A 27062-nucleotide genomic window follows, 5' to 3' on the forward strand; every position below is an offset into this window, starting at 1 on the left:
TATATTTGTATTATTATTATTATTCATTAATAAGTGTATAAAATGATAAACACAGTGGGGACCACGTTAACTGATTTCATTAAGATTAAGAGCTATCGCTCGCCAAATCAAATGATTTTTTTCTACTGGAAAAATATGTTCATTTAAGAAACAAAGGAAATCCGGTACTCTTGGGGTTAAACACTTTTCCATATCTGACCGCATTTTTCCAGTTCAGGCTGAATATTTCTCCTCCTGGAGTTTGGAATCTGTTCAAGTCACTTTCTGGAGATGGGAGACAAGCAATGTAAATAGGTTCTCCTAACCAACCATGCCAAGAAAGCATTTTATTTTAATATAAACATTTAATCACATTGAATCCCCCAAAAACTTTTGTTGTGGCTCTTTCCTCTGCAAGCTGATGCAGGATATCTATAGCTGCAGGTATAGGTACTTTGAAATGATGCGTTGCTGAACTGATTAGCTTGAGATTTGTCAGTTCCCATTGAAGCCTACAGGATCTGTCCAATCATGGACTGAAAAAGGAGAACAAAACCATAAACTAGAGCATGAAGCCTGCATGCTGTCCTTTTGAAAACCAAGCTGTAGGTTAACCAGGAAACACAGTGGTGCATTGGCAAAACAGTAAAAAGAATGACTGGGTTCCATTTTCATTATTGTAATTTCTTTCTGGATTCTTAGATATGTTTTTCTAACTGCCCTTATTAAACAGTCCGTCAAAGTTTCATAAAACCGAAAAAAAATGCATAAATAAATAATAATAATAATAACAAAATACTAAGAAAACTATTTTGCATAACTTCAGTATGAATGCTTGCTGCAGAGGTGCATTGAATTGATTTCTGTGGTGTTCTGACTGCTTGCGGCTGCCCTGAGGCTCTGTTCCATGACATTGATTGACAGCTCTTCCACTGGAATGAAGACAGAAGCTGGCTGATTTTGTGGCTGTCCATCATGTTTAGGAAGTCCTGTCAAGGGGAAACTGAGGTGTAAACAGAAGGCTACAAGGACACATTGAGCCTGTTGTTGGTAAACAGTAAAAGCATCACCCATAACCTCAAACGCTTAAATTCAGAAAGAAAAACTTTTCTAATAGACAAGCTTTAACCTTATGCATAGAATATTGACAATCACTGATAAAACTTAATTTTAGACACATAATAAATATATTGTTCATTTATTATTTTTTTCAGTATTTAATTTTTTCATTGCTGTATGGGGGAAAAAATGACATCCTTGTATTTTTTGTTTTGTTTTTATCGGTCCACTATTTTAAATTAATTGCATGTGTGGCCAATGAAAGTAACCAATTCAATTAGACAATCACTAATTTCCCTGTTTTGACAATTCTCCATGCTTTTCAGTTCCAGTGGTTATGATTTCATATGCACAACAAATCAACACACCAGAAGCAATGGGGTGTTCTAATACGTGTGCACACTGCTGCATATGAAAACCAGAAATCATGTGACACCCAGACTGATCCCAGCTGTGCCGTTTTCTCTTCTAGCTGCCTCCTCCTCCTCCTCCCAGCCCTTGAAGGTATCTGTAATCCTGTTTGTCACTCCGGGTTGAAAAGAAATCGCAATACAAGCTGTATTTATGTCATTTGATACATTTAGACTTGACTATTGTAGTTAACAAAAGTAAATTTATCATAACAATGCAGTTAAAGAGAAAATTAACATAACTGGTAGATGCCAGTTAAAAATGCTTCAAAACATTGCACAGTAGCCCGTCTTCAAATTAGGATGATGGCACTTGTTGTGTTAAAGTGACAGGGTTGGGGGCAGCATCACTGTGTCTAATTGACAATGAACAAGGTTGGGTTGTATCCCGCAGTGTAAGAAGGAAAGAATAGGAAAGCAGATTTTGTGAAGTGAAGCTCCGAAACAGCCCATCAGCATTCCATGGAAGTAAGAATGTAGTAAACAGTTAAACCCTGGTGTCCTTGCATCATAAAACACTGACAAAACACTTTGCAGCCCTCTTACAAACAGAGAGTGAATGTGGTAATTAACCTCATTTCACACTGACTTATCTGTGGTGTACAGCACTCTCACATCCATTCTCACCATAACATCTTTTCAACGCTGCTTCAAGTCCTGCATTGACATTAGTAGTGCATGAGGAGTTGTAGGGCACTGGGCCGAGTCCCAGCTCTGACACCTGCTCCGCAGGACTCATTGTGAGAGTTGGGGATGATTGTGATCATTCCCCTAGCTGAGGGAAGCGGTTTTGATTTAGCACTCATTCACACGGCCTGCTAATTGGATTTCAAGGCTGGTCATTGACTCTGATACAGTTCATCTGCTCGGGTGAGTGGCCAGCCGTGAGTAAGTGAATCTCTTTAGGCTTTCCCCGTTGCTCATCGCAATAGCGAGGTTAATTGACAAAGACTGTGCCTTGGTTGAGATCTGATTAACAGCTGTGCAGAGGGGGAGGGTGATGCCCAGCTACACATGGAGTGGTAATGCGAGAGGAAAGAAGCTCACCAAGACCTGATTTGATTGGGACAGAGGGAGAGGGAGAGCTGGGTTATTGTGCTCGGGGGTGGGCGAGTGCATGTGGAAGTAGTTATACAGTCACCACTGGAGAGGAGAGCATGACGCTGCATGCAGTAGAGGGACTGGGGGCACCACTTCTCTGTCTTCACAGTTCCAGAGACTCACTTAGAATTAGTGTGAAACAAGTCTAGATATTTTTTATAATCATCTATGTACGTTTGCAGCAATGCAAAAGCATTAGATATCCTGTGATGCTGTGGTGCATATGTAATGGGCAGTGTTATGTGATTCACTGCCATGGCTGATTTTAAACCCTGTTAGTGAAGTGAGGCTAAAAGCTCTATACCCACACGTGCACACAAGCCTGGCTCTCTTGCAAAGCCGTTCAGACGTTTGCTTGCGGTGTGTGTGGTCACCTGCCAGCCTCTGCCCTGTTCTACAGAGATTTATATTTTATGTTATTTTCTGGTTTGTTGGAGTTCAAGTAATTGTGCATTTCTGGGTTAAACAGTTTTTGTCAGTGTGCAGCATGGCAGTATTGAATGAAAGAATCATGCACACACATCCACAGTAAGCATTTTCACAACAGCAGGATCAGTGAAGGATTACTTTTAGGAGGCCATTTTTGTACCGGGCAGTACTGCATGTAGCGCGAAGAAGCAGCAACAAGTTTGTTTTCAGACCAAAGTACAGCAAGTAGCAACACAGCCTTGAGGACCCCATTGCTGACCAGGGCCGTTTTTCTTATCCCCCTGCAGGGAACGCGTACTGACTGCCGTATTGTTAAGAAATGACTTCACCAGCACGGACACTTGCATAACAAGCAAGCACGCTGTACAAGGGCATATTCTTACTTTAAACACAATGTTGGATTGTATTCATACAGCAATTTTTTATTTAGTCATTGGAAAGTTGTTGTTTTTATTGTGGCTTTTGGTTACTTACTGAACTGCTCCACCTTGGTTTGTTTTGGTTTGTAAAGCTATTCTAATGTAAATAAAACAGTTTTAAAAAGTAAATTTTTTCAGACCTTTTAAGGACTACAGCTGTCAGTTTTTTTTTTGTTTTTTTTTTAATTGCATGTGTCTGCTTTTTCTTATTTGGAGCACGACCTACAAATAAGCATTGCATGTGTTTAGACTGCAGCAGTGTGATTTAGACTGGCGCAGTGTGATTAGATGAGATTTAGACTGGAGCAGTGTGATTTAGATGAGATTTAGACTGGAGCAGTGTGATTTAGACTGGAGCAGTGTGATTTAGATGAGATTTAGACTGGAGCAGTGTGATTTAGACTGGAGCAGTGTGATTGGATGACATTTAGACTGGAGCAGTGTGATTTAGACTGGCGCAGTGTGATTAGATGATATTTAGACTGGAGCAGTGTGATTTAGATGAGAGTTAGACTGGAGCAGTGTGATTAGATGAGATTTAGACTGGAGCAGTGTGATTGGATGAGATTTAGACGGAGCAGTGTGCTTAGATGAGACACGTTGTGTAAGAGGGGTTATGCATCTTGCAGGGTGGGATGCTCCACCCACGAATACACTCCCCTCGTCCATCTGCAATCACCATTACATTACAAGCAGAGTTAGACATTTAACACAGATCCTTTTTACTGTGCCTTTTGTCTGAAAGAGCTACCTGTATTCAGAGTTTCCATGTCTAGTTGGATGAGATTCGAATTCTGTCTCTCAGTGCAGTGTATTTTGTAGCATTGAATAGTTATTTGTTATGTGCATAAAATAACAGTGCTTGTGCTTTCATTGAATAACAGAAAAACTCTTATTTATTTAGATAAAATGTAGTGCTTGAACATGTGTAATCACAGACAGACTGGAGACACTTCCCAAAGTGTCCGAAACAGAAGTGGTGTAGTAGTAGTTTAATTCCAGTGTGTGTGTGTGTGTGTGTGTGTGTGTGTGTGTGTGTGTGTGTGTGTGTGTGTGTGTGTGTGTGTGTGTGTGTGTGTGTGTGTGTGTGTGTGTGTGTGTGTGTGTGTGTGTGTGTGTGTGTGTGTGTGTGTGTGTCTTTTTGTATATTGATCAAGAGTTATGCCTATTTCTATAACAACCTTTCTGTATGTTTTTTGTTGTTCGGTGTGTGTGTGTGTGTGTGTGTGTATATGGGAGACTTGCTGTTGGTCTGTGTACTGCAAAAAGTATGGATGCCTTGTACAGTTTTAATACAAACATAAGAACACAAGAAAGGTTACAAGTGAGAGGAGCCCATTGGGATCATCTTGCTCATTTGGTTGTTAGTAGCGTATTGATCCCAGAATCTCATCAAGCAGCTTCTTGAAGGATCCCAGGGTGTCAGCTTCAACAACATTACTGGGGAGTTGGTTCCAGCCTCCCACAATTCTCTGTGTAAAAAAGTGCCTCTTGAAAAAAAGACTCCCCTTAGAAAGTTGCTGTCAGAAAGACATGGCCCTGTTTTTAAAATATCAGATGCTTCAATTTAAATAACACAAACCCTAAAACAATAATTGCAACCTACTGCAGCATACTATTGCCAGGATCTGTTTTTGCAGTTTGCCAGATCCATTCACTCAGGACTATGTTGAGACTGTGCTGAGTGAATATATAGATGTGTTTTCCTGCTGCAGTCATTACATCTTGTGTGGTAATCCTGTGCTGCTTTAGTTTAATTGGCCTTAATCCATTAAGTACATTTTACTTTGAGGAAAATCAGAACACAAACTGTATTTATGTAATTTAATACTTTACATTTGGACTTGGCTTTTGCAGTTGTCAAAAATAAGTAAACATAACACTAGTTAGAGAAAATGTAAATGACATAACAGGTAGATGCCAGTTAAAAAATCACCCAGACAATTGCAAAGTAGCCTGACCAAGTGAAGACAATAGCAATGTATAAATGTAATTTTAGATGTATGTATGTATGTTTGTTTGTGTTGTCAGGCTCATCCATCAGCTACAAAGTGCTGAAGTCAGTTATTATGCTTTTCAGCCTTCAGTTTCTGGTATTTACAGAACCTACACTACTTTTGTTTAAACAGCAAGGTATGGAAAGGTGCATTCAGAACCAGTAAGATTAAAAAAGTAACGTGTTCATTTGTTAGATTTTAATAATAACAAGAAAATCTTAAACCAACGTTTTGGAACACATTTTCTGTTTTTTAAAATCGACTGTGATTTCGTTCACTGGGTTGAAAGTGAAAGCAGCTGTATTTAAACAATAGCTGTTAGTGTTTTTGTTTTGGAATGTTTCTAATGAAAGGGTCTTTATTGATATAGTCGTCTCCCAGGATAGCCTAGTGGAGGCGGCACACCTTGAGCCTCTTCCTGTGCTGGGCTTCACAGCTGGAAGAGAGTGAAACATAATGAGACAGAGTGGCCTTCCTCTGAGGAGAGGCCAGTGCAAGGAAAGGGGGTAGAAAACAGATGGACTGCATCTTGCAGTATCACTCTGCATAAAGGTGCTTCGATATTTTAAACTTTGTGAATACATTCAATTAAAAAAAAAAAAGAAAAACAGGCTTTATGAATTTTACCACATTTTTAATAAACAAAATGTTGAAGAAGGACTTTGCTATCACTTTACATCTGTCAATAACACAGTAAGCATCCCTCAGCTGAGCCATTCTGTATGCATGTCTCAGGGGACTCTGGGAGAGAAACTCAGGCCTGTGTGTGGAAACAGACCTGTGCATGCTGTGGTTCTTGGTGGTCCTGTCTTGCTTCAGCTGGGGGACTGTGAGGAGCAGTTTTGTTTTCTTCAGTGGGTTGTTTTGGTGTTGGAGAGCTAATAGTGGAGGTAATGGATTGGGTTCCAGAGTTGTGCACCTCAAGTTGTAGGCCCTTATGTATTATTTTACAGATAAAAATCAATCTGCGTGGGCTTGCATGATTCATTTAGGAAGAGGAGATTAAAAGAACTGGATGTCTTCAGACCTAAATGGGTTACAATAACTCTTGTCTAACATTCGCGTTTTGTGTTTGTTTATTTTTTGTTGGGGGTGGCATGTCGTGGTTGTTTTGGATCCCCAGCCCTAGTCTCTAAAGTCTGTAGTCTCTCACTGCCCTTGGGTAGTTAGGTTTCCCAAAGGTTTTAATATATTGTGTTAATTAACCACTATGTCGATAACCAGCAAGGATTTGTCTAATTTAAGATAGTACAACCTTGGGCTTTGATCAGTTGTGAATAGATGCCACAGTAGTATAACAAAGTAGTGAACAGTCAATAAGTATGTATCTGAAATGGATATTTAATGATTAACAGTCATGTGTCCTCCATGTTAAGTCCACCAGGAATTGCCAGTGTGCACAAAAACAAGCCTTTCTTTCAGGGCCCCTTAACCAGACCCTGTGCAGTAAGTGCAGCAATAAAGGGTTAAGTGCTTGTCATGCATAAACCTCCGTGCATAAGAGCATAATTCAGCACTTTTAAAAGACCAGAGCCTATGCTAATGCACTTGAGTACTAAAAACTGCTGTAAACCTCATGTTTATAACATCCTTGATATGTTTACTTTCCTCTCAAACTCTGTTTCCCTTTAGTGCATGGGTTATGTGGAGCTGGAAAATATTATACAGTGTCTTTCAAATCCAAAAAAGAATGAGGTGAGATGAGTTTCACATGTGTAGCATTTGTCCCAACACCAAAAAGCTTTGAATTTATTTCCATTAACAGCCTTTCCAACGTAATGTATGTTTAAGTTCCAGTAAGGAGGCTGTTTTACACAGAGGATATGCAAATGCAGAAAATTGTAAGTTGTATATTGCTAACGAGTTTAGAATGTGCGGTAGAATAACTTGCAGTCAACTCCATTAGGTGTAACTTGATCCATTCCATTGGTGGGTATGGATTCCATGTGTTTTGCTTTCGCAGACTGTGTTGTGGAGAGGTGGTTAAACCCCAGGTCAGAGCCGCTGCTATGAGAATTGATCTCTTGCAGGTTAAACCCTAGGTCAGAGCTGCTATGAGAATTGATCTCTTGCAGGTTAAACCCTAGGTCAGAGCTGCTGCTATGAGAATTGATCTCTTGCAGGTTAAACCCTAGGTCAGAGCTGCTATGAGAATTGATCTCTTGCAGGTTAAACCCTAGGTCAGAGCTGCTGTGAGAATTGATCTCTTGCAGGTTAAACCCCAGGTCAGAGCTGCTGTGAGAATTTATCTCTTGCAGGTTAAACCCCAGGTTAGAGCTGCTGCTATGAGAATTGATCTCCTGCAGGTTAAACCCCAGGTCAGAGCTGCTGTGAGAATTGATCTCTTGCAGGTTAAACCCCAGGTTAGAGCTGCTGTGAGAATTGATCTCCTGCAGGTTAAACCCCAGGTCAGAGCTGCTGTGAGAATTGCTCTCTTGCAGGTTAAACCCCAGGTTAGAGCTGCTGTGAGAATTGATCTCTTGCAGGTTAAACCCCAGGTTAGAGCTGCTGTGAGAATTGATCTCTTGCAGGTTAAACCCCAGGTTAGAGCTGCTGTGAGAATTGATCTCTTGCAGGTTAAACCCCAGGTTAGAGCTGCTGCTATGAGAATTGATCTCCTGCAGGCTAAACCCCAGGTCAGAGCTGCTGTGAGAATTGATCTCTTGCAGGTTAAACCCCAAGTCAGAGCTGCTGTGAGAATTGATCTCCTGCAGGTTTACCATTATCTGAATTTACCAGTATCTGTAATCCCTGATAACAAACGGGATGTACTCTTTATAAAATCACAGGTTTCTAATGCACACTGTTTTTAAAGTAAGCTTCACAGGAAATGGATTTGCAAGAGAATGGGAAATGGCAGGAGCCAGTGGAGCTCACAGAGGAGCAGTGTGGGATTGTGGGGGAGTCACTTTCCTGCCGGTGTTAATGAAGTTAAAGATGTTCTTTTTAGAGTCTCCAGTTGATGCTTATTATTATTATTATTATTATTATTATTATTATTATTATTATTATTATTATTATTATTATTATTATTATTTTATTATTGTTTTTTTTTTTTTTTTTTTTTTTTTTTCCTGAGACATGAAGTCAGCCTTCCTGTTAAATGCATCAAATAGTGAAGGTTTATTTATTTTTTATATACAGCACAATTTATATTATCCAAACTAATTGGGTAATCAAGTTGTTCTGAGAATCAAATTATTGACAGATTTTTTTACATGACTTTCTATATTCAAGAAACCTCGAAGCCAAGAAAAATTCACCCCTTTACCTGTAACTATATAACCTACAGCATGGGTTTAAAAGGCATGCCTTATGCAGACAGTCTAAAAGAACTGAATCAGTTAGGTCTTGAACAAAGAAGATTCAAAATTCTAAAAGGTATTGACAAGGTCAACCCAAGGGACTTTTTTGACCTGAAAAAAGAAACAAGGACCAGGGGGTCACAAATAGAGATTAGCTAAGGGGGCATTCAGAAAAGAAAATAGGAAGCACTTTTTACACAGAGAATTGTTTAAATCTGGAACCAACTCCCCAGTAATGTTGTTGAAGCTGTAACCTTGGGATCCTTCAAGAAGCTGCTTGATGAGATTCTGGGATCAATAAACAACTAACAACCAAACGAGCAAGATGGGCCAAATGGCCTCCTCTCGTTTGTAAACTTTCTTATGTTCTTCTTATATACTATCTACTGTACACCCAATGGGCTATAGTCTCTTACTGGCTCTTCCACATTGCAGAAATTCTGATTCAATACCTAATTAAACTAACCCTTTGTGACTTCAACACAGTATAAAGACAAGTGAACCAGACAGCACACACACAGGATACCAGTAGCTGATCTCAATAGAATCCTGAAGCAACTGATCCATCTAGTATACAGCATTCCACATTGTATAGAATACCACTGGGATTCATAGAGTCCAGGCCTGCAGCAGAGAATCCAGTAAAAAAACTAAATAGCAAGTCAACAAAACACCAGCACAGGGATTCATTTAGAGATGCGCTGTTTGAAATGGGTTTTATTGGGATCAATAAGCTACTAACAACCAAACGAGCAAGATGAGCCGAATGGCCTCCTCTCGTTTGTAAACTTTCTTATGTTCTTATATGATTTACTCCTTAGGTACTATTAGGCCAGCAGATTTTGTAATATTAGCTATTATTTTGTAAACCAGTTTTAAACAAGCCATTTAGTCAATCCCTATGCGCAGTGTTGCAAAGCATTTTGTTCAGGGGAATGTGATAAAGAGACCTAAACTATGTAGCTGATGGAGTATAACGCGATCCGAATAATAATTCACTTCCTGTTTGTAACTAATCGGTTTCCTGTTGAACTGCAATGCACCGTGTAATAAAGTGAAGGTTAGAGCTTGGTTTATGGACCTGGATAATTCCATCATGGCATTCTGTCTGCTTTGGGGCATTCTACAGTTAATTCTAACTATCTCAGTTTGCTATTACCTTTTGATCAATGACTAACTGTAGAAGTTTGCGATTATCATTTGCCCCCAGTGTAACTCTCCGCCGGAATGCAGCTCATGTAATTCTATAGGAAGCTTCAATGGACTGCATCTCTGCCTGAAGGACCAGCCCAATACAACATCATGCCAAGACATACAGCATGGGCCTGTCATGATTGCTGTCAGAGATGCATTGTACTCCTGCCCTTTTCAAATAATCAGAGTTGACATGGTGAAGGTAGCAAGGGAATGCAATAGTATAACCTCACTGCAAATAAAACGAAATGTAACAATGAAGCAGCACTTTGCATTGGCTCTGTTTTTTTTAATATTTTTTAACCGTTTCTTGGTCTATAGCCAGTAAAGCATGTATTAGTAAAAGTGGAAACAGTGATTTGAGAAACGTTATAGAATTGGGAAGAGCTACTAGTTGTGACGGTACTATCTGCAAATGTTTAGTAGAGAAAGTGTTTTCTTATTAAGCTATGCAGTAAGACCCCATTGGAACACCTTAGTAATAAGGGTTCTGTTTTTTAAGTATACTTTCTGAAGAGTTTATGGTCTATTTTGATGCAAACTCCAAGGAAAGGCTATTGGTGCCTTTACCCTTTCAGTATATTGAAAACGATGTAATAATTTGACTATGTCTTTGTTAAATGTAAAGGCTCTGTGAAATGCCATGTTCTCGGTTGGGCCCCAATGCATTAGCAAGTTCAAAATAAAAAGCTGATAAATTATGGTCCCCAGAGAGAAGTGTCTGTTAGGTAAGACTGCTGTTGCTGGTGAAAACCCAGCATGTCCCCAGGATCCATCCCTTCTACTCGCTGGCACATCTCCCATGTTAGGTCAAACTTGGAAGCCCTTTGGAGACGAAAGGCAGCTTGTAACGAGTCAACTCAATTGCAGTTTTGATTTTGTTTGTAAAATTAAATAAATAAATAAAAACTTGGAAGCAAGTCATGTCTCACAGCTGGCCTGCAAGTGCAAAACCGTAATAGGAGAAGATTGAGGATGCAGACAATCAAATTGCTAGGATAGATGCAGACAATCAAATTGCTAGGATAGATGCAGACAATCAAATTGCTAGGATATCACAGCAGAACCACACCACATGACAGGAGAACTTTTTTAAACAACTTATTTCTCTGTAACAGTTTTAGTTTTTGCTGTTTTAAAGGGCTAGTTGAAACGATTTGATTTCTGATAGTTTTTCTTCTGACTTTATAATCTCCATATTAAACCTCAAAACCTCACTCATTAAAAGTAGGCTTACAAGTCTAGAATACAATTTGGGAGTTTCTGACAATGCTGCTTTTCTGTTGTTGTGGTTCTGGCACCAGAAGCTCTGGGGCTGTGTTACTGACTTGTAACACTCACCATGGTGAGACATTGTTGGTGACTGTTGTCATGGGAGTGAAGATCAAAGCAGATTGAGGCCTAAAAAAGTCTAGCTTGTTTTTCATGTTAAGAAGACGACAGTGAGTAGTATTGAATAAGCACATACAATTAAACAGTTTTAAGAGGTGTTATTGTGGCTTTCAGTATCAGTTAAATATTATTTTATTGGGATGATTCATGTTCAAGTACTTGTCTAGTATGTATATGTTATGTTAAATGTTACCACGGTAGAAAATCAACCAGATCAGAAATCCAGAATGAATGTTTACCTAGACCGCCAGCCTGCCAGACCTTGGTCTTTACAAGCAGTGATTACAAATGTCTGGATATGTTTAACAATATACTGTCTTTCTCAGTGTAGCTTTTGTGCTTTTCTCCTTAGACATGATCTCATTCCTCTGAGATTGCTATAAACAGTTCACTATTAGTAGTAACAGGCATGTGGTGTAATTATGTCAAGAAGACTGGTCATCCACCATCTGAACAAATACTATTAATTGGTCTCCTAATATGACTTCTTAGTGTTGTATTCAAGTAGCAGGTGCAGTATAGTACACAAGAATAAACGACACACTTCATTGTAAACATCATGTAAGTATTGGCTGCTTTCCTAACGAACATGTTGACATGTTTAAAAAATCTTTTGATGACAGATTGCGGACACGTTGTTGACTCCCTTGTCAAGTCTAAACAGTTGTTTACAGTTGCCTTCAGTGTTGTTTTTGAGAGACTTGTTTACTGTCTGCTTTATTTACATTCCTTAATGGTAAATTGAGCTATAGTGACTCTATCTCTACACCTGTTAGCTGTTAACACATTGTTTCATTTCTAAGATCTCATTGAAGTCAGTAATTAACATGATTGAAAAGTCTTCCTCACAAGTGTACATACACATTCCAGGTGTCTAGTGACCTTGGCCAATATGCACAATTGCACTACCTAAGTTAATAACTGGAGCATAAAAAGGAATTGGGTTGTGCAGCAAAATCAGATTTAAATGCTAATGGGGAGACACACTTGGTTGATTTCTGTAAATGGTGGATGTACGTTTCAGAGAGGTAACCATAAGCTCAGTATTAGGTAGGTATGTCATTGGGTTAATTTACATTAATGTTTGCTTTTTCTTGAGACATTTCTGCATTTTCCTGGGAATGTCTACTTTTCCACAAACACTATGCAAATGAAGGAAAAGGGGGGTCACATTTAAGTTAGCCATGTGATAGGCCCAGTTCGATTCTCATGCTGTTTATATTGAAAGCCCCCAAAATACTGTTTACATGAACAAAGAACAGTTTCACAAGAGAGAATCCACTTGTCATCGCGTTTGACGGCAAGGTTATTAAAGTTCTGATTTGCTGATAGATAGTGCCTGTTTTATAAATACTTAGTTTTAGTGTTGTCGTCCACACTGCTTTTCACACATAATCTGTGGCGAGGTTATATCTTTATTATAATAAACTGGGCCAAATCCGAGTGGTGGTTGAACAGGCATTTTGGGTTACTGAAAGGGAGGTGGTAGACTTTTTAAAATACAAGTGTCATGAGGAAATTTGACAATGTGTCAGTCATTTTTAAACCCTGTTTCATGCACCTCATTGCAAGAATAGAAAGTTAGCATTGTTTCTATTTGTGGCACACATGTGTTCCTTGTACCTTGAAGGGCTAACTATGGCGTAGGTTGTGGAGTGGAAGAGGGTTCTTATTGCTTAGCATATCATAAGAATGTTCTTGAGAGGGGAACACACATTAAACCCAGACTGATGAAATGTGCACTTTGGGGGGTTGGGTTATGACTTGTCATGGTGGTTTCTTGGTTTTTATTCCTCTGAACCCCAAATATTCAATTATAATTAAAACCAAGAGACCCCTCATCAAATGGCAGCCAGTTACAAAATACACCAAGGCTTCGTACTGTGGGGGAAGGCAGCAACAGACAGTTTCCGAGGTTCAGGGCAGCTATATTGAGATTCTTAAGTTCAGATTTACTAGTGTTCAGCTGAAGAAAATTGGCAGACATCCAGGCCTCAATGTCTTGAATGAAAGCCGAGAGCCGGGCCATAGCAGAGGGGCTTCCAGGGTCGAGTTTTAAGTAGAGCTGGGTGTCATCAGCATAGGAGTGAAACATGAGGCTGTGTTGGCAGATGAGGTGACTCAAGGGAAGCATGTAGATACTGAAGAGAAGGGGCCCAAGAACAGATCCTTAAGGGACACTACAAGTGACTGAGTTTGCAACACCACTGCATCCAGCATAGAAAACAGACTGCATGCGTCCAGATAGGTAAGAGGACATCCAGAAGAGACAGGTTCCAGAGATTCCAGCATACTTCTGAAGGTGGTAAAGAAGAATGCCATGATCTATGGTGTCAAAAGCAGCTGTTGGGTCAAGCAGGACAAGCACAGAGGGAGCACCAACATCAGCATTAAGTAGGAGATCATTCACAATTCAGAGCAGAGCAGTTTCAGTACTGTGATGTGGCTGGAAGCCAGACTGTAGAGATTCAAGCAAATTGTTATCCATGAGATGCTTCATCAACTGACTGGCTACAGCCCTTTTGAGAGTTTTGGAGAGAAAAGGGAGATTGGAGAGGGGATGGAAATTAAATAAGTCCTCCGGATTGAGGGAGGGGTTTTTGAGTACCGGCGTAATTCGGGCAAGCTTAAGGGCAGCAGGAACCGAGCCAGAGTCCAGGGACAGGTTGAGAGCATAACGGAAGGAGCAAGATCAGAAGCACAGAGACAGGCAAGATTAGTTGTCCAGGGGTCCAGGGGGGCACGTGGTAGTAGTTGATTTCAACAGTAAGCCGGAAACATCAGCATTGGAGACAGGAGAGGAGGAGGAGAGGACAGGAGGAGCATCAAGGTGGTCATATAATAAACTGGGTTTATGGTGGGAGAGCGTAGAATAGCTGTTGTCAATGTTGTTCCGAAAGAAAGGTAAGGTAAGAGAGAAGGATGAATGGGAGATGGATCTGCTGGTGGCTGGATGTAGGATTTGGTCAATGGTCTTAAAGGGAACATTGGGTTAAATACTTCACCCTGGCCACGGCGAGTGCACAACCTCCACTTGCACTCAGACTTGCGGCAGGCAGACTTAAGCACTCGAAGTTCGAGGGTGTATCATGGGCAGTTTCGATCTTTCTTGATGGTTCTGGTTGTAAGCGGGGCAACAGTATCGATGATATGAATAAGGGTGGCATTGTAGAGGGTCACTGCATCATCAACTGAGGATGGGAGAGTACCAGTTAGAGGGGATGCAGAGGATTCAGCAAATTCTTGGGACGGAAGGAGATAACAGTATTAGTAGCGGAGGAAGAGGCAGGGAGATTAATATTAGCAGTGATTAAGAAATGATCAGAGAGATATCTGAGACGGAGAGAATGGAGATGTCAAGGCCCCTGGTGATGAGCAGATCCAGGGTGTGTCCTCGGGTGTGAGTGGGGGCGTTGACAGATTGAGAGAGTCCAAGACAGTCCAGAAGCAAGTTGAAGTCAGTCACTGTGGGGAAGGAAGGCAAGTCAACATGAATGTTGAAGTCACCTAGCAGTAGGATTTTGTCAGTAGAAGTGCGGATGAGTGAGAGGAATTATGAAAAGGAAGGTAGATAACAGGCAAGGGTGAGGGACATGGGAGAGGGGAGCGAGATGACAAGATGCTCAAATGAAGAAAAGGCAGGCAAAGAAAGAACTGAGGAAACGAGCACAGAATTTGCAATAACAGCAGTGCCCTCACCTCAGCCAGTGAGGTGGGGTTTGTCAAAGAGGGAATAGCCCTTTGGGGTGACCAGATGCAGTGTCGTTTACAGAGTGTTAGGTTTCAGCTAGACAAAAAAGATCAAGATTGGTATTGGTTATAAGTTCGCTGAGAAGCAGAGATTTGTTAGTCAGAATGACAATTGAAAAAGGAGATTTTCAAGTTTGTAGCAGGCAGCGTAGGGGGAGAAGGAGTTAGTAAGGGTATGTGCACTTGCCAGTGTCATTCTGGGAGTAGAGAATGAGTGAGCCCACTTTGTCCAGGGGATCCAGATGTTAGGAGTCATAGTAGGAAAGCGGCCTCTAATAGCCATTTGGGAGGGAATTGAAAAAGGTCCTCATTCCACCTTTCTTCACTCGGACTGCAACAGCTCAGACTGCCCCTGGACTTGTGGCCCTTAGACTGCCACAAGTCAGACTGCCTTGGATGTGTGGCCTTTAGACAGCTGGCACTTAGAACTGCTGGCATTCTAAGACACTGATTGCCAATTTATACTATACTGTAAGCCTGGAGTCGTATACTTAACACATGTCTCTAATCAGCCTCCCAGTTCAACACACCCCAGCACACAAAGGAAATCTAAATTACTGTTTTTAAGCACAGTCAGGTTACCTTGGCAATCAATGATTTCACTTACCTATTTCAATGTTGTTTTCGCTAGTGGCTTGAAACACACGTGTTGTTGTTGTTGTTGTTGTTGTTTTTGTAATGCACTTCAATGGAAGATTCTTTGCAGAGCATAGAGGTTGCTAAGTGTCATGTGGGAAGTGTTTCTGTATGAAAACAAGCACAGGCAGGGCTCTGACAGGTGGTGCAGAAACATACAGCTGCTCCCATGCTGTGCTTGCAGTGTGCTGCAGCGAGGCATGTAGTGTGAGATGCACAAGATACCCTTTATATTAGTGTGCATAGTGACAAGACAGCCAGCGTTTCATTGTAGCCATGTCCGTCCCTCCTGCGCTTCCTGCCACCTGCGTCGGGCAAATCCTCGGGGAGACGTTAGATTAACTTGACCAGTCAGATTTATTACACATGTCCTCATTTAAACTTTTTCTCCCCCACTTGAAATGCTTGGATAATTATTGCTGAGGAAGTTTCTCATAATGTACAAATAGTTCTTGACATGCAAACAGGTGTTGCATATTTATTTATTTATTTATTTATTACATTTTTTAGATCAAAGCAGCTGGTGAGTGAATAAAGGGCTTTTTTTTATGCCTGTGCCATAATATATTCCACAGTCTTCTGAATTTACATGTGCTGTGTTATTTTTATAGCCTGTCATTGACTGCCATAGCAATGCACAACAGTTTAAACAAGCTCCTAGGAGGAAGTAGAAAGGCTTTATTGTTCATGTCAAGCCATTAAAAACAAAATCTTATCTTCTGAATGTTTCTGATAAGAAATGTCCAGGTTCTGTGTCTTTTTTTGATGGCACTCGCTGCAGAGTTTATGGTACCAGCAGCCAACGGTTAGTCATTTGGAACAGATGATAACTATGAGGGCAGCTAAACATTTGCAGGCTGCGATAGTAAACTTTACAGCCTTTCTTATTGTTCGCCTGCACCAAAGCACACTGGAATGGGGTCAGAGTACAGAAGAATATATCAGTGTTATTCGCTGAACAGCACTAAAGCACAGGTTACGAGAGAAACAATACTAGTGGATACTGCACTTTCAATAATGACTGCATGGCAGTATGGGAGTTGGGGTAAAAGAGCAAACTACATGTATAGCACGATTTTAAAACTGCAGTGTGCTTTCCAAAACTCCATGGTAATACTGGCTCTTTTTATGGTAGAGACTGTTTGAAAATTGCACTCTGCAGTAGAATGAAATCTCATTATTTTATTTATTTATTTATTTATTTATTTATTTTTATCAGATGAGTTTGTTTCTAAATTATTCATTACCTCAAGTATAGTAAACATACTTTCTGACATTTTTACTTATTTTATTTGACATGTATTTTGGACACACCTTAAAAAATAGCGTCAGTCGATATCACGAGTGCATGACGATTAGTGTGGGGATTACTCGGTGCTGGCATAGTACCGCTTCAAACCCAAATTATTTTTGATACAAGTTTTCCTTTTTGTTTAGTGAAGGGACCCTGGCAGCAGAGGGCTACTTTACTATTGTTATAGTCCAATTGAATCTTTTGGAATGGGGTTTTGATTTTATTAGACCGCCAGCACTTCTAGAACTCACTGAGGTCAGGCCTGTCAAAACAAGAAGAGCAGCAACATTACTGTTTCACAAAGCGGTTAAAACAGAGCCCCATGTTCCAGTCCTAATGTGGTTAGAAGGTGAGTCATTCCTGAATATGGTCGAACAGTTCATCCTTCACAGAGGGATTGAGATCCGTGTGGAGGCCCTCTGTGCTGTCAGGGGAGGAGGCTCATCCTTCACAGGGGGATTGAGATCCGTGTGGAGGCCCTCTGTGCTGTCAGAGGAGGAGGCTCATCCTTCACAGAGGGATTGAGATCCATGTGGAGGCCCTCTGTGCTGTCAGGAGAGGAGGCTCCTTGCTTCACAAAGGGATTGAGATCTGTGTGGAGGCCCTCTGTGCTAGTGACTGCTTGCTTTCAAGGGCCCCCTTTTGTGCCTGGCTCCGGCCCCTGTTAGCCCGGGATTGAGTTGGTAATTATTGTGAATTGCTGCAGGAGAAGTTCAAGGTTCAAGGCCTCGATGTGTGCTTCATTCATCACTCCTTGCCTGCTGGCACTTTCACCTCTGTTCCCAAGTGGTACTTCGATGTGTTTGTTTTGCTCAGTTTTATTGAAGGACTTTGCTTTTGTAGACTTAGTCATACACAATTTAACAGTCCCAGTGGAGATAGTATGTGTGACCTCATCACACACGCACACACACGCACATATGGTTGTTGGTGTTGGGTTCCATCGTCTTTGCTACCAACAAACGAGTTCATCATGACTTTTGTTACGAAAATGACAAATAATTATGTATATAATTATATATGGTATAGATTTATATATATATAATATGATAGAGTATGTCGCTGCCAGTGGTGCGGAACACATATATACACACCCACATGTTTCTATATTCCAAAATAAAACATGTGATATACTGTAGTATATAGTATACTCAAACAATGATTCTTCAAATATAGATTAATAAAGATAAGATATATATATATATATATAATATATATATATATGGATACCACTACTGTGTGTATATGTGTGTGTATATATACCTCTTTCCCATTGTATTTATTTATTTATTTTTACTAAAGATACACCGTCAGTGATCCTTCTCCAGTACTTTGTTTAAAGCTGTGAAAGAAGATAAGCTGTGAGAAGTATTCGCAGCAATGAGACATGCGTGTGGTAAATGATCAGTTTTGGATATAGCTGTCCTGTGAAATCCTGGTTTAGTCTCTGTGAAGATGATCTCATTCCAGCCTAGCATATGGGAATTGTCACTTACTCACCCGGAATAGCATTATCATTGTGGGGAGACTGTGGTTGGGCTGTTTATTCATTCCTTCATAGACCCCCACGGGGCATTACAGAAGATGAAGAACAATGCATTGCTGATTACTCATCAGAAGGAGCAGTTGTATCAGAGCTCATTAAGGCTGGTAATCCCTGTGCTTCATGTGAGTTATGCGTTTGAACCTTGAATTGAAGGGTCAGAAAGTCTGCATTATGCAGACCGCTGAAGCCTCCGCGGAATCACACAATGTTGACTTTAGGTTTGGGATTTTCATTAAGAAAGAGAATTGAACCTTGTGACTTCATCCGCAGTCAGAGCATTCCTGAACTGTTACACTATGGAGAAGTCGTGGCCAACTGAATTCTCTGCAACGTAAAAGCTGTTTTTTTCCCCCTTTTGGTTCTGTAATAAAATGTAATTTCTGTTAAGGTGCTGAAAGTAAAACCACAAACACAAAAGTGGTCCTGTTCTTTGTAAATGTGAATTATTTTGACAGATGTTAACATACACAGTACTGTCTGACACAAGGGACTGGCATGCCAGAAAGGATGCTGTGTGAGAATGCTCTAAAGCATATTACAGTACAGTCATGTGGATCTGTTGGCTAAACAGAATTAATCAGTGAGTCATTTTTCCATTAAGTCACCAAATTCATTAAACTGCACTGTTTGTTTGTTTGTTTGTTGACCATGACCTCTGTTTTTGCATACTAAATGAGTTGGCTTCAGAGCCCAGATCACAGTACCTTGCAAGACACCATTGTTGTGTTTGTTTTTTAATGATCCAAAGATACTGTAAAGTCCTCTTTTGCACCAACCAGTGCACATAGCTTTATAACTCCCATGTTTCAAGCTGAGACAGCACATTCCTGGTGAATCAGTAACCAGTATTAGATTTGCATCCCACCCTATAGATATTAGAGAGTAAGTAGCATTACACATCCCCATGTGCTGCTACAGCTGTTTAAATAACATAGCTGTCATTTTTCTTTTCATTAGTAACATCCTGATAACTTTTTTTCATTTTATAACTTTTTAAAGTCTGTTTCAAATCTCTTTTCAACATGTCCGCTCTAGTGCACTAGGGTTTGAGATCTCTCCTCACAATAAATCACTGCAGGAAAAAAAAAAAAAAAGTGCTCTGGCTTTTCTGTTCCGTACAACATCATGGATCATTATGGCTGTTTTGCCTGTTTGACAATGTGGACAAAAATCCTTACACTATCAGTGCACTAGAGCAGACATTTTGAAAAGAGCTTTGAAACAGACTTTAATGTTTTAAGTGTACAAAGTTGCCAGGAAGTTAACAATAAAAAGAACAATCACAGGAACGTTATTTAAACAGTTGTAGCAACACGTGGGGACGTGTAATGTTATATTATTCGGAACCCCGCTACTTACTCTTTTTAATTTACTATAAATCTGAGCTGAAACGACAGGAGGTGGTGTGTTTGATAGAAACGTCTGCGAGGCAGCTCAGCATGTGTGTTCTCTCCGAGGTTTGGGGGTTTGCCCATGGAGCCTGTGGTTTTGAAGTCCTGGCCACTTCTGGATATCCCTGTGGTATGTATAAAAATAACAAACACTTGAAGAAAAAAAAGTGTGTGGTGCACACCATTCAAACCTGCAATGTAATGTCCGATTGAAAAGTGATTCAGAGAAATCCACAGTAACAATTACATGCAGGATTACAATTGTACCTCAGCTCAGGACTGTTACAAGCCCACTCTGTGTGGTACATGTGTGGTGAATGAATGGTCTTGTTTGCTTTTGAGGAAAAGCAGGTTTACTGAACTTGTGTTGCGAAAGGTTTGAGTGCTTGAGTCAAGTAAGCGTGCAGAGGCTTGTGAGTACAATACATCCGCAATGCAAACTACACTGATGCACATTTCATTCCCTGGGAAAAGGGTGGGATCCTTTAAATTCCTAATATGAGAAGTTCAGTGATTTTTGTTGGGCCATGAATAAATGCACCGTTATTTGTGTACAGTACATGCATTCAGTGTGAACGGGTGAAGGCATTGGCTGAAATTGTCTAGTTTTCCTTCAATGTATAACTGAGTGTTTTTTAAAGAAGTACAGTACTGGTTATTTTCCCTTTCTTACTGTAGGGATGCTGGAGTGGACCCAACCCCCACTTGGAGTCCGACAATTCATTTGGAAAGTCTTTGAAACATACTTCTAAAAGGACAGCGTTATTTGTCTTGGTTATCCCCCACATGGAAATGAAGGAGGTAAAAGGTCATCCAGATGGGCATTTTACCTCCTTCACACACTCTCACACAGCTCTTTTTATTTTTTTTGCATGTGCACGACATTTGCCCTGGCACCATTTTCTCCATCACATGTGATCTGTGTATCACCACCTCAAATAGAGGAAACACCTCCCCAGAATGTGGTGCACTTGAGCTGGAATGACGCAGTGCCTCTTTCTGAAGCAGTTTTATCTGGACTGTATTGTACGCTGTAAGCAGATGTGAGGCACCTGACCTTATCTAGCAGCTAGATGGTAAAGTTAACAGGTTGGTGAACTCCTTCTGTAAGGATGTTGTGGAGGAGGAGGGGGAGGGGGGCACTCCTGCTCCGTGTGGTTTATCTTTTAATCTCTGCTTGAAATTACATTTAAAAAAGCTTAATCACTCGCTGCCTGTAAGAAAAATCATCAGATAAAAGCTGTACATGGCGTCTGTAATGTAGAGATCTGCTGGTTTCAAGTGAACTCCCTAAGCCTTTGTTAAGGGGCTGTGATTTTCATGCTGCTCTGTGGTGTGCTGGTGTCCCAAAGGAGGGCAGTGTTTTTATGTAATATGAGGTGCAGTGCCAACCAGATTTTATAGATCTTGCTCATGAGTTCACAAATTAAAACCAAGTTTAATTGCAGGCCCTGTTCAACATTACAGTTCAGGCCTGACATTTTGTTTCAGACAAACTGCTTTTCTTTTCCCTTTTTTTTTCTTTTTATTCTCATTTAAAGTTTCTCGTAGAATGAAAAAACACCCCAAACACCCCATTCTCACTTGTATACTCACTTTTAGTCATGGTCTACCATTGAGTGTTTTTGTAATTATGGTTACGGCTGAACTACCTATAGATTTTCAACAGTGTTGGCACTTTCCGTTTTCATTTCCCATTGGTTTCTTTAAGCTGTGTCTCTGCTGAGCTGTGCTTGCAAAACTGACATTCCAAAAGCTCTTACCAGAGTAATGCGCACACAGTAGGAAGGCAGGCTGAGGGAGGCGTGTCTGCTAATCCTGCTCAAAGTGCTAATGTTGTATTCACTCCACGATCCACACCAGAATACAAAAGTATAAAGTATCATCAGTGTTTTTATTCATTTACTCGTCCCAAGCATTGGGCTAGCTTAACAAGCTATTTCCAAATGGTACAAATACTGTGAAAGGTTTTTAAAAAAAGGTTCCTAGTTTGTCCTGTTAAAGGATTCACACTTCATGAGATGAACCAAAACTGAATTTGAAAGTTGCCATGGTTACTTCGACATTAACAACGTTGTTGTTTTAAATATCTATTCTGCCTATGACTCAGGTCAGTCTGGCTCTGTTCATTAACTGTTACCGCCTAAGGAAATACAAAAAAAAAAAAAAGGACAGTAGTTTGGGGGAATTACAAGGATAATAAATAAAATTAAAAATGCAATTCCAATAAAAATAAGGTGGTCAGATTATTTAGAAAAAAAAAGTTGGATCCACTTAAAATTTAAGCAAAATCTGCATCCTAATTTATTTTTTTTCAGCCGCTATTCCTTTCTTGTAAAAAGTGACTTATGTTAATTGCCATAATTACTGGTACTGTAGATCCACAGAAGTTCATGCAGAACTTGTTTTTCTGTTGGGGATTATATCCCTTACATTATATGTTAAACGGCTCACCGAATAAAATGCTACAATGCTACAGAAGTACAGAAGTAGTTAAGTGCAGTGGAGCTGTGTAGTGGTACAGAATACTAGTGGGTGTTCCTGATCTATGACACATAAATAGCAGTTAGAGAGCAAAAGCTGGGTCTGTTCCAGCTGAACCTATTAAACAAGTCCTTATCGGAAGAGTGCTGATGCAGAGCCTCTAGGCAAACCCTGGGACTATATTGCGCTGGGATGGGAGTTTTTTTTTACTCCGCTTCATATCAGTCTCCTTGTTCATATCTCTCTTTTTGTTTTTTTTGTAGGTGTGTTCAGGAGTGATGTAAGAAGGCATTGGGCGTACTTCTGTTGACGTGCTTCAGTAAAATGTAGTATCATGTACCGGTGTGAACATTAACTCAGAACTACCCGCTCCGCTGCTCAGGAAAGCCAGCAGAGAGAGAGAGGGAGAGAAAGGGAAAGGACAAGAAGCTAAAGGAGTTATTCAGTGACCAGAGCATTGAGGGATTCTTCGGGCAAGTCTGTAAGTAAATGAATTCGGTTCACAGTTTGCTTCCCTCTGAAGTGAAAAAGGAAGAACAAATCTATTATTAAAAGTGTATTTAAAACAAAACTGAAAAAAACCCACTGCTTCTGCTCTGGACCTGTGGAAGTGTCACCAGCCTGGAACAGCACCATGTGTCATGTGATTGTAACTTGCCGCTCAATGCTGTGGACTCTGATGAGCATCGTGGTGGCCTTTGCTGAACTGATTGCCTTCATGAGCGCAGACTGGCTAATCGGGCGAGCCAAGCCCCTTGTGAACGACATCAAGGCCAGCGCTGAGCCCTACCGGCCCACCTTGGGCATCTACGGGCGCTGCATCAAAGTAGCCAACCTGAAGCGTGTAACCCTCTGCGGTCCGTACGCAGAGAACTTCGGGGAGATTGCCAGCGGGTTCTGGCAAGCCACTTCCATTTTCTTGGCAGCCGGACTCTTGCTGCTCTGCACTGTGGCTTTTATTTCTATCTTTACAATGTGCTTTCAGAGCATCATGAAGAAAAGTATTTTTAACGTCTGTGGATTACTACAGGGAATTGCAGGTGAGTGGCACGTTTTTATTCACTCTTGTTTGTTAGGGTTGGGTTCAGCTGAGTGCTGGTGCTGTTATTGTCAAACTGAAGGGAGACATTGGCAGTAAATTGCCTGTCTGTTTCAGGAACCAAAAGGGAAGGTGGTTTTCAGGGAACAAACAATTTTAATGAAAATAAAAATCTGAAAAAAATATACGTATTTTACAATTTAAATATATAACCTGTTCATTCAGTTTGTGTAGTTGACTCTGACTTATTTTGGCTCTCACTTGCACCCTTTGTTTTTGATAACACTGTTACTGAATTATACAGGCTGAGCTGTACATATTTTCTCATAGGAGTTGTGACTTTGTTATTAACACTAGTATGTTTAAGGCACCTTCATATATGTGCCATGCTAATTGAAATCATGTATAGCATATCACATTGTAATTTTTTAGAATGTGTTTCCTCATGAAACGCTTGGTTTCCTGAACAGAATTAGGCCAATTCCACATTGTGTGTTACAGTTAGTTTGGGGCACACACATCCTCTTGCACTGTAATGTAGTCAAGGAACTTTGTTCTTGATTCAAACTCATAAGGAGTGATTTCCAGAGTGCTTAATGTTGCTGTAACGTGGAGTGTGCCATTGACTCACTGCAGCACTCTCTCTGCAGCTCCTCATTCTATTTGACACGGCTAATAGCAGAGACCTAGAAATTTCAAAAATAAAAGCTGGCATCAGCTCTCGAACAGGGTATTGCAGTCTCCGTTGCTGCGATAAACTGTTTAACAGGCAATTTCTGGAAATTTTTTTTACCACCTATTACTGAAGCTAGTTATATATATATAATATAAATATATATATATATATATATATATATATATATATATCTATATATATATATATATATAGTTTTAAAAAAAGAAAAAAAAGAACTATAGACATCAGGAGCTGGCTGCTTGGTTTATTAGTGAGGTCACTCTCTATTGAAAGGGTTGCTGCTGGGGATAGCCTCATGTGTGCTCAAGAACCACATGGCTTGTGCTTTCCTCCTTCCCTATTTGAACTGAGCAGTGAAACAAAGCCACGGCCCGCGCTGTAGCATGCTCTTGTATCTCCTCAGAGTCCTGTCTCGGGTCACGGCAGCTCTGTAGTTGTACTGTTGGCTAATGACTAATTGAAGTGCTGCCTCTCTGAATGGTTGACAGATGCTACTCTTTTATTTTGGGAGGGCGTTTGAGTGGAGTCTGTTCCCACAGCTGTTTGGGAACTTGCTCTGAGTATGTCAGAGATGCCAATTAGTCAGCATTAGTGACCTGCATGTGGGCGGGTGCTGTTTATTTCATCTGCTCTGACATAAGTTTGTGAGTTGGGAATGGAATGAGTTAGATAGGCTGAGACCAAGGTCATTGCCAGGAGGTCACCACACAGCGCTAGTGTGGAGAAGGAGTAGATTCGTTCCTGTGATTTTATAGCAGCATGATTCATGAATGTGGATCTTTTGAATCATCCTCTGATTTTCACTGACACAAATAAAGTGTGTGAATGTGGCTAAAGATAAGACAGTCCAGTTATCAGCACCCTTTGTTTTTCACTAATTTTAAAGGCTATGAAACACCAATGCTTTGATGTTAAATGGCATGTGACACAGTTACTGTCATTTGTGTTGTGGCAGCAGAGCATGAGGATAAATATGTTCCATATTGTAACACGATGCTGAAACCTGATTAGCTTCAGAAAGTACAGTTTTCCTGAAACTATGCATGGCTCATTAGTTCTGAGGTACACTTTCCATGCTGTGCATGTAGGTCAACGTTACAGACACCTTGGATACTAACCACTGACACACTGTGTCCTTCAATTGGCCAGTCCCTTGTGCTTTGCCTGCCAACATCCATGAGGTGCTGTATAACTGGTGTGCAGTAGTTCAGACAATGTGTGATACCAAAACATAAATTGACTATTGACATGATGACAGGAACAATTTACAGGAAAAGCATCCTGCAAACATGTTGGCGGGCAGGATGAGATAAGTTTTATATGCGTAATAATAGCAAGGCCAGGCTTTGTCCCTTATCACATCCTATGCTGTGTGTTGCTTCGTATCTCATGAGGCTTGTTTGAGTTGTGGTGCTTATGAAACTAAAAGACTGGTTGGGATGGATATGTGAAGCTATATAACCATTTACACAGGCCTCCTTCACCTAGAGCTGGTGCTGTGTGACTTGACCATATTTGGTCAAGTCAAGATCTGTGGTTAATAGCAAAGATACTAAAATTACAGCAGTACAGTATATTCACAATAATGACGTGCAAAAGAGCATGTACTGTAACACACAGGGATAACTAGACAACAACATAGTAAAATAAGCAAATGTATAGATGATACTGTGTTGTAAATATACAGTAGAGGTAAACACTTTGTTTTAAATATTTAAACTTTGTTAAAATGTAATAAAATGCATTACAGTATATTATATAAAGACACTGATAAAACAAATCACCAAATGCATATACAGTTATAGTCAAAAGTTTACGTACCCCAATGGAAATTTATCATTTCTAGAAATTTCTTGAAAACAAAGAATTTTAGGAAAAATCGTTTGTAGCTAAAGTTTTGTATTTGCTCTTATTAGAACTGAAGTCATTGTATTTTGTATCTTGCTCTTAATTGTACTGTAATTCTTGATATGTATTTTTTGTATACAACTGTAAGTTGCCCTGGGTAAAGGCGTCTACTAAGAAATAAATAATAATAATAATAATGTAAACTTTTGACTACAACTGTATGTGAAACCTAGAATCTTTCTAAAAGGGGGGAAGCTGGTATGTAGGAGTTTAGGGTTGAGTCTGATCTGCAGTTAGAACAGTCAATCCCAATGTTTGATCTTAATGAAAGGCTGGTGGTTGGTCAGTAATGAATGTTTTGCAAAGACCCAATAAATGCCATAGAAGCAGTTTCAGTTTGTAAGTGGCCATAGCACAGGGGTGTGGTACCAGGCTGTGTAACGACAGGCAGGGAGGCTGTCGTTCTCAGCTGAGTGAGTGGAGCCCTTTGTGCAGCGATGGTTCTGGGTGCTTGTGTTTTAACTAAAAACAAATAAAAAGAAGAACTGAATGACCTTGGGCATTTGGAACTGTATAGTGGGTAGCTGGATGAGCTGGCTTCTTCACCCAAGTTAAAGTGAACATGGTCTAAGCCAGGGGTGTCCAATCACTGTCCTAGGGCCATTCCAATCCAGGTTTAACAGGTAAAATGAGATCATTAACGACTTTGAGGTCTTCTGGATGGATGGAGGTTTAATTGGTTCAATTAAACAATTTTTAGTACAGGGTTGGAACAGAGCGTGGAATGGCCCTCCAGGGCTATGATTGGCCACCCCTGTTTAAAACAATCTACTGCAAAAAGATAGGGATGTGTGAGAAAGGGTTAGTGAGGTGAGAGAAAAGGCTTGATTATTACTCAGGTATTATTCTGTGATGTTTTAACTAGTGTAAAGCATAAGAAATATTGTGGGGTAAACACAGCTTTTGGTTGCAGATCAAACTATCTGGAATAGTAAAACTCATTGAGAGCATTATGCTGTTACTATGCCACCATGTATTATATACTATAACCATAATGCCTCAGCGGACAGTCCCAGCCATCTATAGATGTAC

At 40.3% G+C, this 27062-nt stretch overlaps 1 protein-coding gene across 2 annotated transcripts in view; it reads left to right on the forward strand.

Moving 5' to 3' along the window:
• The window catches only part of LOC121305160 (LHFPL tetraspan subfamily member 2 protein-like), a 74665-nt gene that overhangs the window by 38479 nt on the left and 9124 nt on the right, over positions 1-27062 (forward strand). Inside the window, exon 3 of one of the 2 annotated variants that reach the window (XM_041236705.1) lies at positions 22650-23426. In XM_041236705.1, the coding sequence (XP_041092639.1) occupies positions 23021-23426 (406 nt within the window). In that variant the 5' untranslated portion in view covers positions 22650-23020. Of the gene's footprint in view, positions 1-22606; positions 23427-27062 lie in introns of those variants that run through there. The other variant, XM_041236713.1, reaches the window with a different exon arrangement.

The sequence above is a fragment of the Polyodon spathula genome, chromosome 2 (genome assembly GCF_017654505.1).
Source record: "Polyodon spathula isolate WHYD16114869_AA chromosome 2, ASM1765450v1, whole genome shotgun sequence".
Classification (NCBI taxonomy): Eukaryota; Metazoa; Chordata; class Actinopteri; order Acipenseriformes; family Polyodontidae; genus Polyodon; species Polyodon spathula.